We start from the raw sequence: 14,899 nt of genomic DNA on the forward strand, positions 1-14,899 counted from the left end.
CATGCTTTTATATTCCTAACGATACTGATAGGTAGGACCTTGTTTGCAGTACAAACCCCATTTTGCATGGGTAGCAATATCGGAACATTTTTTAATGTATCTCCGAAGTGGGGTACGTTTTAGACCGTCGCTTGAGAAGTTGTTGCATAGTTTTCTTTGACTCACACCATTCCTCAACATCTTTAGCCCTCTTCATACACCTGCTGAGACATATTTTCGCGATTGGTTTTCTTGATCTAATTACTTACTAATATTCTATTATTACAATATGAGTTAGGAATAAGTTGTCGCAATCTGTGGCATAAAAACGATGTTAGGAAGTGAATTATTGTTATTGATTGCTGATGTAAAGCCGCGATTTACTTACTTTGGATACTTGATGCTTCAATCTTGAAAAAATTAGTCATCGTATTAATTAGTCCATTATCATTCTATATAATACCTCATAAAGGCAAGTTGGCCATGGTGGCCAACGTACCCACCCACGAAATGGGCCAACTTCCCTGCATGGCAGCCATATTGTAAAAACTAAAATTTAATTCAAATTATCGAGCTTCTAACAACGGCTTCACCGTCAAAGTGAGCCTTAATAACTACCATAGTGTTGCACTCACTAAAGAATAACCTTTCTTATATAGTAAGAAAAAACTCATACGACATGTAAAAAATTCTAAAATCCAAAAATTTTAAAAATCACAATTTTTCATACAAAAACCGAGCTCACAAGTTCATACTGCTTGCTAGAGCCTCCCAACCTGGTGATAAGGTAGTTTAAACAGCATTTCTCGGTATGTGTATGATACATCACAATAACTATTGTACTTAAAAAAATATTTAGAGTGGGCCAACTTGCCCACTGGGCCAACTTACCTGAGTCTCCCCTATGCCCATCAGTAGTCGGAAAAGTTTTAAGAAGTACAAGTACACAATGATTCTAAAAGTTGGATAGCGCATTTATAATACGATTGCTTTTTTACACCAAAACCACGTTTTACAATCACTATCATTATTTCATCAAGACCTAAAATACGCTGGATTGTCATTAGATTTGGTCTATATTTAATCTGTTACAATTTTTAAAATCTTTTAATTTTTATGTGATTTAAAAAATATTAAATATGCAGAAAGAAGCGCTCTCTCTGGCAGTCAGCACAAGGCTGAGTGCTGACTAGAACAGGCTATACTATTAAAATAAGGTTTGCAAGATGCTGCCAAAACAAGAATAATAAATATGTTTACCTCAACAGGAGTTTTAGATTTTCTGGACATTTATTCAGTTTTACTTTGTTCAAAAATATTAAGTTAAAGTTAGCAATCAATAACTCATTCGATGGACAATCCTACATCCGTTAAAGCTCTGTCTGAGAATCTGGATCAGTTCTTCCTGCTTGTAAATGGATGGTTTGTCTTATGTAAGTGTATCAATGCTTCTATGCAAATATTCAAAAGATAAGTTGAACTATTTGCAAACAAATCTGCTCTTCAATGCTGCAAAGCAAAGCCTGTGATAACTCAAATAGAATTAGTTTTTCCCAGATGGGAGTTTCCTTATAGAGCCCAAGTGTCCTTATCAGATAGGTTACCAGTAATTACAAATGCTTAGCCAATGTGTGTTTGTAAAGTATATAAGTGTCACTTATAAGTCTGAAAGTCATTGACAGTTACTTTCATAACGTTTTTGTAGTGAGTGTCAGTAAAGTATTTCATATTTTTTATTATTTACGTAGATTTAAAAAAAAAATTTTCACCTAAATTCAAATAAAAGTAGCTGGACGAAAACGAACTTGAGACCACTCACGCTTTGCATAGTAGACTACAGACACTTTTCGAAGAAAAGGTGACTTTTAGAAACGTGTCGCATTTTTTCTAACAATTGCCCAGAAGCCGAGAGAACAACCATTATGGGTCTTACATGGCGTAAGCATCGAAGAGAACGCAAACTTTAATAACAACATTTTTTCTGTTCAAATATGATCACCAGGGCCATTGAGAGAATAATTTTGGCCCGGTATGAATAAGTCTCTCGGGCTCCAATTCAACACAACTCTTACAATAACGCACTATATCTCAAGCATATGTGGTGTTTTTTCACGTTTCTGGTCTCTTTGGAGAAATTATCGACTCCTAAAACCATCCTGGGCCCGAGTTTGAAAGTTCCTCCTGGACTCAGTCAAAGCTACTGCTGATTACAACACGAAAATCTTTGTTTCATTTTTATTTTTTTTTAATTTCATATTTTCATGCAGTTATGCAAGCTGGATTTGCTTTCTTAGAAGCTGGATCAGTCAGGAGCAAAAACACAACGAATATTATCATGAAGAATGTTCTGGATGTTTGTAAGTCATAAGCTTGTATTTTATTATTTTGCAACAAAATTAAAGGGAAAATAAATATGGTCTGTTTACATAAGCTTGTTATTCTCACTCAGTAACATAGCAACATTATTGTTATCATAATCATAAAATAAAATCAAAATCAAACAAAAAACGTTGTAATGCCTGGTCAATATGTAGCAACCCTTGTTATTGCAACAGTTATAAAATATGGTTCTCTATTTTCCCTGATGTATTTTGCTTTAGGTTGTACAGTACACGACACGTGGGAAAGACACACGTCATAATGTGGCATAATGACGTCATTATTTTCGCCAATGAGACTCGCGTCAAGCTTTGACAGTGCATATACGTGCTAGGTGCCGCGTAGCCTACTCATGCATCCAAGCAATGAAATAAGCAATTTTTACGTTGATTCAACGTCTAAAAAATGCAGAATACTCGTTGCCAGTTGCGCAACGAAAATTGCCATAAAACCAACTCGTTAATTACAATTTCGCAATTGACAAGTTGTTGCTTTCAATTTGATATTGAAAAGTTCTCATTATTTTTTGCACGAATTTTCAATTATACAACCCAAGGTTTAAATAAACTAATAAGTTTCTTAGTGGGCAAACACATTTCATCAAGGCATCTTTCTATCAAATTGCTTTTGATCATAAAAAAGGATTACAAAATTAATTTCGTGAAACTATTTTCAATTTCATGCAAAAGTCACACCAGGATAATAATTGCTAGGAAGCTCAATAGACAACATTAAGTAATGTTTATATTTGGTATATAATATAATGTTGTTAACTTCACAAATAGCATTTGAATTTTGAGACAGAATAATACTCTGGGTGAAATACTTGAAATAAAAAACTCAGACATAAAGAATAAAAACGATCAAATTATTTTTTCTTGGCAAGAAATTACAATTAAAATCTGTCTAGGAAATCAAGTGTTTTGTAAAAAAAAACTTTTAAAAAAACAAACAAACATTTTATTAGAATGATTGCATGATCGATCAGTTGATGCTGCAAGACACAGCACGATAAAAAAAAGAAAAAAAAACTTTGAAGTTACGGTTTAAACATTCCTCAAATGAAGGCACACAGCACCAGTCAAGAATACAAACTGAAAGTGCCATAATTTTTTTTTTTTTTTATTATTAAAGATATAGCTTGGAAAAAAACTTCGTTGTTCATAAAAAAGAAACTAAAACGTTTTTGTCAGTATTGTGTCCGGCATAAAAATAAAGTACCAAGTACAACATGACACAAAGATTATCGTTCGTTTGATCAATAACTTGTGGAAGAAATGTCGGTTTGTTTTTATATTTTACTGACGTTTCAAGCACAGTAACAAACCGTATACTAAGAGTGAATAACGTGCAAAAAGTTAAAAACACACGTACTGCCGTAATACTTGGCTATGGGACTTCAGGAAAGTGATAAAAATAATTTATCTTTTTTGGGTTTTAGTTTCTAATTCAAGAGATCATTGCCGTAGCTCATGTTAGAAAAGTACATAATTTTAACAAAACAAAATTTCAGTGTTCAACTATCTAACTAATATTTGATGAAAGTTGCTTATTTTTAATGTAACCGCTGAACAAAATTGAATGTTTACTTTTTTTCAGTTATTGGAGCAGTCATGTATTACGCTGTGGGCTACGGATTGGCGTACGGCAAGCCAGATAACAGCTTTGTCGGCCACAACTACTTCTTTGCTGGCAATCTTGGAGTCAACCAGACAGAGACAGTAAGTGGAAAAGTTCAATAAAAATACTCTGCTGAGTAACTGTGCGCTAATGATCGGTAGCGTTAACACAAGGTAACGCTGACCTTTTAAGTTACCTTTTCAAAGATGCCAGAGAGTGAAGGTCTGATTTACATTGATTCAATGTTTTTAGGCGTTGAATCAATGCAAAAAAAGACTGTTTTGCTGGCTGGGATATAGGCTTATTACACGAAGTCTGTATTGCAACGTGGATGACGTCTGTATGCAATTGCTGCAATTCATCAAAAATGACTCAGCTTGAAATTGGGTGTGGTTCGGTTTGGGATCCTTCGGCTTGGGATTTTAAGACCGTGTCTTTACAAACCGGCACCTGATTTTCTCCAGGCGCGATTTGTCAAATTGAAAATGACAAAACTCTTCCAAAATTGTCGTTTAGAATTTTCCCATTTTATTTTCGTGAGAGACAGATCTAAATACGTTTTAAATTAACCTATGAAAGAAATGACCACCAAAGATGAATATAATAAAAAAACAAAAAAATAAAAATAAATAAATGACACATGGAAAACCAACATAGCCTGCCAACAATGCGTGGAGGCAGACTGACTTCTCGCAAGTCGTGATGTAATCTTTAGATGTTTCCAATTTGAAAAGTAATTTCAGGCCAGAGTGCAAAAATTGTTGGCAACTTCCAGAAAATTCTACGTTGATAACGATTTAATGCGTTCTTTATGCTTGCTGGAGAACTTCAATACATCAAGTTAACTTACAAAGTCTGATAATTTTTTAATTTTGATTATTTTTTGGCCATATTTCAATAAGAATGCCATTTTTTGGCAAAAAGACGTGTTTGGGAGGGTTTTGAAGAAAAAGTGATCAAATTTATTGCTGCTTGTCACGAGCAAATAAAATGGACGTTTTGTCAAGAAATCAAGTCATCGTGGTTGTGCCAGACAAGTGACCTTTCACGCAGAGACCCATTTGACTGTTGCCTCTCTTTGTTGAACAATTTAAAATACAATCTAACCCACACACCCTAATGTAAATTTCATTTACGTGAGAAAATGGGAATACAGAAGCTTTTCTAAGCTCCAACGTAGACAGTACAGACGGTACGATGCATTTTAAATAATTATACATAGTCAGACCTCATCAATAATGCCGATTGCGTTTCCTTGAAGGATATGCAATCGAAGTCAAACAAGTTAAAATCCATTATAAGGAATGTACTATATAACATACATGTGTCGGATATCGTGTCTGGATCGGATATCATACATGTCTGGCTGGAAATGTATCTGACAGAAGTAATCGGTAAAAAGCCATGCATAAAAAATCCATACGGAAAATATCCATTGGGAAAATATCCATACGGAAAAAATCCATGCGGAAAATGTCTATACGGAAAATATCCATACAGAAAACGTTCACACTAAAAAATATACATACGGAAAAGAAACGTACCTGGCGGGAGGTGTGAGGGATTGAGGGAAACCCCCATTCCATGACAAACTTAAATATTGAAGTAAAATCAATAAAATTTATAATCACAACCAACCAAACAATTTAAAGCAAATCAAGCAACTAAGTTCAATAGTTTTGTATTGTTGTTGGTAAAGCTTTCTCCGCTGTAAAATACCTTTGGTTCCGTTTCATTTCCGTAGAAATCTATGTTTGCTTCGTTTTGAATTGGAAATGATTTTTCTCAAAACCTGTTGCCTTGAATTCGTTTTCATTTTAAATTAAATTCTATTTGAAGTCGCATTTTGTGCGAGAAAAGGTCTGTTCCAATTTTGAAAATTATTAAAAAGAGGGGTATTAAATCGGTTAATTATGGACCGGAATTGGAAGCTTGCCAACCCCTGCAGCCAACACCATGGTCGGAGTTATCACGAAGGGAACGCATAATCAGGAGACATTTAAAAAAAACTAAACAGTGGAAAGTCAAATTAAAAAAAAAATGTCCTTAAACTTGGCATGAATTTAAGGCAAAGATTTTCTGACCATCTGATCCACAATATCAAACAGAAAATTGGAAAAAAAGAGAGGGGATGATAAAGTAAGACATCGTTATACCTAAAAGCGCTTTGTTCTATTCACCCCGTTTCATAACTTAAAAAAGTTTTAACTCAAACGTGACACTTTTGAACTTCAAAACCGATAACTCAACTCACCCAGGAACAAGGCCATTGAGAGGATAATTTGGGACAGTACCAATGAGATTTCCAGGCCCAAAATCCAGAAACTTCTAATAAAAACGCACCATATCTAAAAAATACGTAGGAGTTTCTTCAAATTCCCGGACGCCTTGAGAAGTTTACGGCCCTTAAACATCCCGAGCCGGTCCGAAAAATACCCTCTAAATCCCGTTAATCCTACTGCGGCCAGAGGCGACAAGGTTAACCAACGGTGATTTCACTTTCAAAGTGACAGGTGCACTTTCCTCCATTCAACGACATCTAGTGTATAAATAGCTTACTGCAGTGAAGCAGCTATAAAAAAATTTGTATAGGGGCAAAACCAAATGTTTGGGCAGCAAACGTCATTCAACATAAATTACAATGGCATTAAAACTTTTTAAGAGTATCAAAACAATTTTATTTTTGGGAGGGTGGAAAGATTTTAGAGGGGCTATTGTCCCTCACGAGGCTATGTCCCTGGTTCAACTCTCAAAGTGATTAGTGTACTTCTCTTCATTCAACAACATCTAGTGTATGAATCACTGGCAACAACACTTCAATCACAAACGAAAATTTAAATTGACGTTTGATGTGACTGGAGCTGTGCCAACGATTCAACCAAATTATCTGCCAAGTTTGTGAAGCAAACAAGATCAAGCTTCAGAAGAGGTTTCCTTTTTCCAGAAATGAAGGGACCCTCAACCAATTAACGTATAACTTGTAGCATTCTACTATTGAAGTCCTTCTGTCCGTCTTCTGTTAACAAACAGTGGAGTAGTGTAGGCCTACCCAGGAGGTCACCCCTTCTTTGATACTGTGTCAATAATAATAAACGATATAATCATTGTTATCATTAGCGACCCAATAGTTACGACGTCATGAGCGTCTCAAATGGGGGTTATGACCCTTACCCCATTTAGCTACTCTATTGCTTCTTCTTGCTTATGAGGAGCAATTCAGGCAATTGCTGCCTCATAAGCAAGAAGAAGAACCTTACTGCTACAAATTCAGGACAATCCAAAAGCTTCGTGCGCATTCCTTCTGACGACATCAATCGTGTAATGACTAATGTCCGCGCAGCACGTGGCGTAAAAGACAACGTGTGAAGTAGTGACGAATGCATTTAAAAATAAATGAACTGGTAACCCTTAGTTCAAATCTTTTTCGTAGCTTCTTTTGTTATGAGCTATGTGCCAGGTTTTATAAGAACGGATTGAGATATAAATTGCCATTCAAGCAGAGAATTAATTAATTCTGCTACAACTAAAATACGGAGAAAAATGACTAAGAACGACAATTAATCTTAGTAGCTTTCCAACAGCAAATGTCTTTAAGCTAAAACTCGGTTCTTTGACCTTTCTGTGGTGTGGACTTTATGTTTTTAAACATTTTATGACACAAACTGATAGAAAAACTTGACTCACCAAGATAGCTAAAAAGACCAGCATTTTTCATTTCTTGAATTGGAGTTGCTCAAATTTAATTTTTATAGCTGGGTTAACTTCTGTTGCCTATCAATTAGCGAATTCATTCTTTATCCCTTTCTCTTTCAATGAAGGATTAATCTACAACGCCAATCTACTTATTTATTCAAACTAATTAATTCTAACACACTGTTTTAGTGCAACCCATTCGTAGCCTACAAATCGAAACCTCAAAAAAATTTGTGATTTTTTTTTGTTTGCAGCCTCTTTGCAGCTAAAGAAATGTCCTTTTTGTTACTTCAGCGTCTTTAGATGTTAAAGTTAAATCCATGCAAAAGAGCAGATTTTGTTGGTAGAATTTACCCTGCAGCTGCATTGACTTTGTTGTCAAAGCGCGCTTTTAGTCAGCATGGTTGCTGCAACCACACCAGATATCCCTGAACCACATCTAAAAACAATCGATGTTAAAAGCTCGGGGTGAATTAAATTTATTTGTTAATTAGAACAAAATTGTCATGGGATAATAATTAATCTAAAACACAAGCCTTGTAAAGTCAACCTTCAACTGAACGTCTGGAAGAAAGCTCAGATAGAAATTTCACAGTAGCTCAGTGGCCAAGAGGTTTCGCCTTCAGCTCTAGTGCTGGTAGATTTGAGATCGATTCCAGGTCGGGTCAAACCAAAAGCTTTAATGCTTGTTTTGCAAATTTCCTTTTAATAATTATGTCGTGATTTATTTATTGTCGCTCTACAACTGCTAAGCTTTTTAGAGACAGGGCTCACTTTTAATTTTACATCAGATTTACGATGTCACCACAATATTACTAGACTTATCCTCACTGCGTTATGCAAGAAAGAACACAATCGGTAGTGTTTTTAAAAGCATGAATTCCATAGAAAAACTTATCCAGCAAACTAACAAAATGGGATATGGTGAAATGCAAAATAATTCAGAGACTTTGGAGAATGTATCTTGCATAACACACAATGAGTGTAAGAGTTGTCTGTTTTCTTATACTCTTCCTTTTTTATTTTACAAGGCTAAAGATTTGTATACGACTCATTTTTCGAATGCTGTTTTTTCAGGAAAACTTCCTTGCTCCAACAGATTATTTTGCGGGATGGTTTTATCAATTTGTATTCGCTGCAACCGCATCAACAATTGTGTCTGGAGCAATGGCCGAAAGGACGGAGTTTATCACGTACATTATCTACTGTGTGTTTTTGACTGGATTTGTGTACCCAATCGCCTCGCATTGGACGTGGGCTGAGAGTGGATGGCTTCATACTGGAGTTGGTGAGAAGCCAGTGTGGAATTTATATTAATGTGCGTGTTTTTGTATAGCGCTGCCGCTGTATCGCCGATATGCGTCGCTTTCAGCGTAATACAAAGTAGGCCGGTTCAGAGCAGCGGCAGAGCGTCACAGTTGAGTAGGCTACAATATCACACAAAGTCTATTTTTGTTTGGTTTAATGTTGAGTGTTGAAGAGCAACAAAGCGCAATTGTTTTTCGACAAGACAAGGTGTTGAACCCACATGTACCGACTCAATGGCGGTAACTATCCGCTAAGCCTCCAAACGGGTTTTCGACGTTTCATGTCACCTGTGGTGAGGTCACAAGCGCTAAACACAAGAAGCTATACTTTGTGGCAGGAAGTTGGTGATGCCTGATCATTCTAATTACACAAAAGAACACACTTATGAGGAAATTAACAACATTCACACCGAATTGCTTCTGTCAATCAAGCTTGACATTGTCTTTTTTTAGTTTTTTTATCAAAGTATGGTGCAAAGTTTTCTACGTTTTAAAATTAAAGTTTTTTTAATTTCTATTTAGGAACTGGTCTTTCTGTTATTGATTTCTCCGGGTGCGGAGTAGTCCATGTGTTGGGAGGAACGGCTGCTTTTGTTGGTGCTACGATTGTTGGGCCTCGCATTGGCCGTTTCAACAAAGATGGGTCTTTCAATAATATTCCTGGACATAGCGTCACGGTAACACTTTATTTGGATGATAGAGATTTCCAAACATGACTGGCTTCATTTACTTGATGTGCTTAATTGTTCCAGTTGACGAATCCTTGTATAATTTATAGTTTTCCATGAAGCTAAACAACTTAAACAGAGTTGGAGACACATCAAAGTCTGCTCTATATCTAAATATACGAGACTTGCTGCTTCGGCAGAAGGATCGCGATTTTGTTATCACATTATTTGCAAGTTTGCTTGTAGCTCAACTTGCTGGGATGAGCAACCGCACTTCAACAAGCAAACGTTGCCATTTTGTCATCGATTTAACGTCTGGTGGAATGAAAGCTATGCACAAATGGCAACTTTTATTAGCTGGCTTGCACTGCAACTGCGGCCACGACAATATAGTCTTTACCTACACAGCAAAATCCGCCATTTTTAAATTAACTTTAAAATGGTGGATTTTGTTGTTTACATTGATTTACGTCTACAGACGTCGAATCAATATAATAATGGCGGATTTTGTTGTCTGGGCAAGCATTGATGGTGTAGCATCATTTTAACATTTGTCTCTTTTGCGTGGATTTCTTACCAGCATTTAATGTCCTGATAAAGAGTCAAAAGAGACCACACCACACCAACACCTGTCCTATTGAGTCTAAAAGTGATTTGCAACAAAATATGTAATATGCGATATCTGCCAAGTTGTGTCCAAATCCACACCACAAGATGATTGCTTAAAAGAGCCGTTAAAAGCACTGTTTACGTTATTAAAAAAGCTGATGAACTTGCTTGTTTAAGATCGACCCAATGCGCTAGGCTATATTTGCTTTCGCGCTGGATTGATTTGAAGCCTGAAATAACCTACAGTGATAACGGTTTTGCGACTCACATTCGAAAAATTATGTGGGTGTTCCCCTATTTCGTAACCTTTGATGGGGTAAGCTGGTTCGCCATGTTTGGTGCTGTCCATTCCAACAAGTTCAACCGATTCCTTTACACGAAGACAGCCAAGCAATCTCATGCTTCCGAACATAATGGTGCAGCATGACTTCTTACTAACCATTTTTTTAATCTTAGGTCGCATCACTTGGGGCTTTCATTCTTTTCATTGGGTTCCTTGCTTTTAATGGAGGATCTCAACTTGCGATTTCCAATCCGGGCGATGGAGTTGCAGTTTCAAGAGCGGTTGTCAACACTATACTCGGAGGAGCTATCTCAGCACTGGCTACTATGCTCTTGTACAAGACAACAGATGCTTTGAGACGCCAAGATCACTACTGGTCGCTCATCATGACAATGAATGGCGCTCTATCAGGTGTTTGCATCTATTTTATTCGTATGTTTATACCCACTAAGTCAGTTGTTCCTAAACGTTTTTGTACAATAGTCATTGAGCCACTCCAAAAAAATATTACATCGATTCTATAAACCTCTACGCTACACTGATTCAAACCAAAATATTTAAAAAATCCTCTCTATTGTTCCTTATATTTGTATTATTCATTTTTGTCGCCAAATCCTTGCTATAATATTACAATTTTTTTTTTATAGTTGCATATACGGTTTAAAACATATTGAACAGAGCATGTGAATTGTAATGCTTCTCCAAGTCTGCTTGACTTAACCAAATGCTGTACAGAACATATTTGCACCTTTAGACTGCCGCAAGTGACTCTCAATAAAAGTATTAGTAAGCTACGCTTTAAAAATTCACTTTTAGTGTTTAAACTTTACTTCATCATCATTATCTGTTTGCCCCTTCTTTAGCATGTGAGACTTGGCGTTTGCCCCCGCTAGTAGAGGTCAACCTGTTTTTACCGCTCTTTCGCCATGCTTCCGGGTTGTTGTTATCCAGGTTCCTCACACTGATATCTTCTCTCATTCTCTTGAAACCAGTGTAGTCACAGACATCTTTAAAACTTCCCTTTCGACATCTTGATTTGTTGTGTAACAATAGAAGATGTAACAAACCTTCTTTAATCCAGGAATGGTTTCAATCGGAGCTGGATGCAACGATTACAATCCTTGGGTGGCTATTGTGGTGGGAATCGTGTCAGCAATCTCCTTCATCTCTTGGCATCATCTTCTCCTGAAGCTAAAGATCGATGATCCTCTGGATGCTGTTGCAGGTAGATGGTTTGAGAAAAAAATTCAAGGTTTTAGTATTTGTTTAAAGTATAAATTATAAAGTATAAAATAAATTTTATAAAGTATAAAATAAATTTTATGAAGTATAAAAAAAAATTATAAACTATGAAATATAAAGTATTAAAGCATAAATAGAACAATGGCGCATTGTATCCAACCCTTAATACGAGGAAGGATCATAATGATGATGATGATTATTTCCAACTTTCCAACTGGCATACCATTCCTTTTTGCATTGATTTAGAAAAGGCCTGATTTCATAAGCTATTATTAACTTGGATAACATTTCTTTGTTTGAAAAGCTCTTTTTATTCCTCTATCAAGGGTGATATGCAGAAATTGCTTCAATAAAACATGGCTTGGGCTGTATATGGAATTTTTGTGCAATCTAACAATGCTGGTTTGATTACCGAGGGTTATGACGTCACATACGATGGCGTCACTGTGCCGCAAAATAAACTTTGCAAAGATGTTTGGTTCAAAAAAGTTGTCCACTTAATTAAAAGAGTTTATCACGTTTTCCAGTTCCAAACTAAAAAATAGTTACCTCAGTTCCAACATAAAAACTTGTAAAATATTTATCATTATTAATTTGAATTTTTCTACTTGCTGTACGTGATGCAATCGTCGTTTTGTTGCAGTTCATTTGGGTGGAGGTCTGACTGGAATGATGATGGCACCGATCTTTGTGGTGAATGGACTGGAAGTGGAGGGTAACTACATTGGTGGAATTGTATACGGTGCCCACCCAATGGCTTTTAAGGTGAATTGAGTAGCTTTTTGTACACAGTAAGGTTAAAAATATTTGACTCTGAATACAAACTGTTCAATTACAAAAGCTAACCAAACTAGTTACAAGCTATTAAAACAAGTCTACAAAAACATTTTTTTGATCACGTGAACTGTTGGCAACCGTCTCAGCTTTTTACTTACTATCTCTTTCTCGAGCACTTCATCAACTTTTGTTATGGTAACTTTTTGTTTACTGCAGCTTGCATGCTCTCTTCTTTTGCATTGAGACAGATTTATTGAAAACAATTGAACAAGGTTTACATGTTGACTTTGTGAATATCCCCGATACAATTAAACTGATGTTAATAAAAACTTCAACGTTCAGGCGTTAGGGTGGAACATGCTAGCTGCGGTCACTATCATAGCATGGACTGGTTCCCTCTGCACCATCATGTTTGGAAGTATGAGATTGCTTGGCTGTCTTCGTGTAAAGGAATCGGTTGAACTTGTAGGAATGGACAGCACCAAACATGGCGAACCAGCTTACCCCATCAAAGGTTACGAAATAGGGGAACATCCACATAATTTTTCGAATGGTGAGTCGCAAAACCGTAATCGCTGTAGGTTGTTTTAGGCTTCAATGACTCATAAGATAACTTTGCAAAATATTAAAATATATTTCTTGGAACTATCCAAGCTAAAATATAGACTCGTACGACACAGTGGTAGATTAAATCCCAAGTTTAGAATAACATACATTTTTGCGTTAAAGCTTTTGCAATGTTTTGAGGACAAGATCACATTCATTTTAAACAAGGGCTCTAACTGTGACAGATCTATCACTGATGGCTGCACTACTCCTTAGAGTAGAATAAAAAGGGGTCTGCAAAAGTTGCTCAGTTCGGTTGTTTTTATTTCTGATCATCACAGCAAAAACAATACACGTCAACATAGCAGAGGTCCGGAAAAAGGTGGAAGCGACGAAACGCGAACCTTAAAACGTGCTTGTGACCGAAATAATCATGCGTCCAGGGTGTGCAACGGGATGGTTTACAAGTTAAAACATATGTAGACTGTGTAATATGGGTTGGTTCTGTTTTTAAGCAAATTGTTTTTAGCTAACTTATTATATCAATCCAAGCCTGTAATTTTAACCATTTCAATGCTTAGGCTAATATTAACTTGTTGCAGCCTATTTAGGCGAATGCAAAAAGTTTATAAAAATATGCAAGTTTAGGTCACTCAAAATATAGAAACTACATAAAACTCTCCTAGTCCCACTGTAAAAATCTGTCATAAAATTTATGTGATGGATAACTATCATGTTAATTGGACCCGTAATTTACCAGAGGGATATTTTCAATGGGCATTTTCACCAACCAGAAGTTTTACCAACTACCAAAAATAATAGTAGCCTATGTTTTGCCCAACTTAGTCTTCAAGTTTGCGCAACCTGCTTAGCAAATACCAGTTTAGTTCAGTTGCTTTTATTTTTAATAATCACAGCAAAAACAAGACACGTCAACGTAAAAAAGGTCTAAAAAGAGGTATACTGTACGAGATATAACGTTCGCGTTTTGTCGTTTCTACCTCTAGACTACGTCGTGTAACTACTTCTACTGAACACGCGTTGTTGACGTAATAATAAAGAAAACTGTATTTTCCAGGCAAGAAAAACAACAACTGTCGGTGCAGCTCAATAGAAGAAAAATCCAAAGACATTGAAGCGAACATAGATTCCTCCGCACAGTCACGGCAAGAAGATGACAGTATTGACGATCAATCGAGTGTATGATACGAGATGGATGAACATTTGGCTTTGTCTTCAGAAGTGCATCACTAACAGTAGCCAAGTGCGCAACCGCAGTTTAAAGACGAAAAAGCAAATCGTCTTGATCAAAATCACCTCATAATGACGCATCAACACTCAGCTTGTCTCAGCATTAAGACTTGTCTCAGCTACTTCATTAGTCAGTGATATGTCATTAGTTGATATTTTCTTTGTTGAAGCTTTTGTCTTTTTTTTTACCGAAACGATTCATCTAACACAGGGATGTCCAACCTGCGGCCCGCCTGAGATTTTTGTGTGGCCCACTATTGTAGTCATTTTCATTCCAAGTAGTAGCCTATGTTTTGAAAATTAAAAAAGTACTAACATTTAAAAATATAGTTTCGGGAGAGAGTTTGCTTTTTTATACCAAAGACAGGCAAGACACAACAATATTATGATCCTGATGAGGACTTAAGTTAAGTCGAAAACGTTTGAATGTTGAACTATTTGTAAATATGTAATATACTGTTGTAATGCTCAACCCTGTGTTATTGTTGTGTCTTGCCTGTCATTTAAAAATACTTCACTAGATTCTGCGGCCCGTTCAATTATTT

At 36.2% G+C, this 14,899-nt stretch overlaps 1 protein-coding gene across 1 annotated transcript; it reads left to right on the forward strand.

Annotated features, from left to right (window-relative positions):
• The first annotated feature begins 1,330 nt into the window (after positions 1-1,330).
• Positions 1,331-14,415, forward strand: LOC145769195 (putative ammonium transporter 1). The gene is made up of 11 exons (XM_082580784.1): positions 1,331-1,412; positions 2,247-2,336; positions 3,958-4,079; positions 8,749-8,972; positions 9,235-9,254; positions 9,501-9,655; positions 10,712-10,949; positions 11,620-11,763; positions 12,424-12,545; positions 12,900-13,110; positions 14,182-14,415. The coding sequence occupies exons 1-11, from the start codon at positions 1,331-1,333 to the stop codon at positions 14,307-14,309; spliced, it is 1,536 nt and encodes a 511-aa protein (XP_082436910.1). The 3' UTR covers positions 14,310-14,415.
• Positions 14,416-14,899: the final 484 nt, after the last annotated feature.

This window comes from Aplidium turbinatum, chromosome 4, assembly GCF_918807975.1.
Source record: "Aplidium turbinatum chromosome 4, kaAplTurb1.1, whole genome shotgun sequence".
Lineage (NCBI taxonomy): Eukaryota > Metazoa > Chordata > Ascidiacea > Aplousobranchia > Polyclinidae > Aplidium > Aplidium turbinatum.

Coding starts and splice junctions, on each gene's coding strand:
- LOC145769195 (XM_082580784.1), top strand. CDS start 1,331: ATGGACAATCCTACATCCGTTAAAGCTCTGTCTGAGAATCTGGATCAG. Junction 11,764..12,423: donor TCCTCTGGATGCTGTTGCAG/GTAGATGGTTTG, acceptor GTTTTGTTGCAG/TTCATTTGGGTGGAGGTCTG. Junction 13,111..14,181: donor TCCACATAATTTTTCGAATG/GTGAGTCGCAAA, acceptor TGTATTTTCCAG/GCAAGAAAAACAACAACTGT.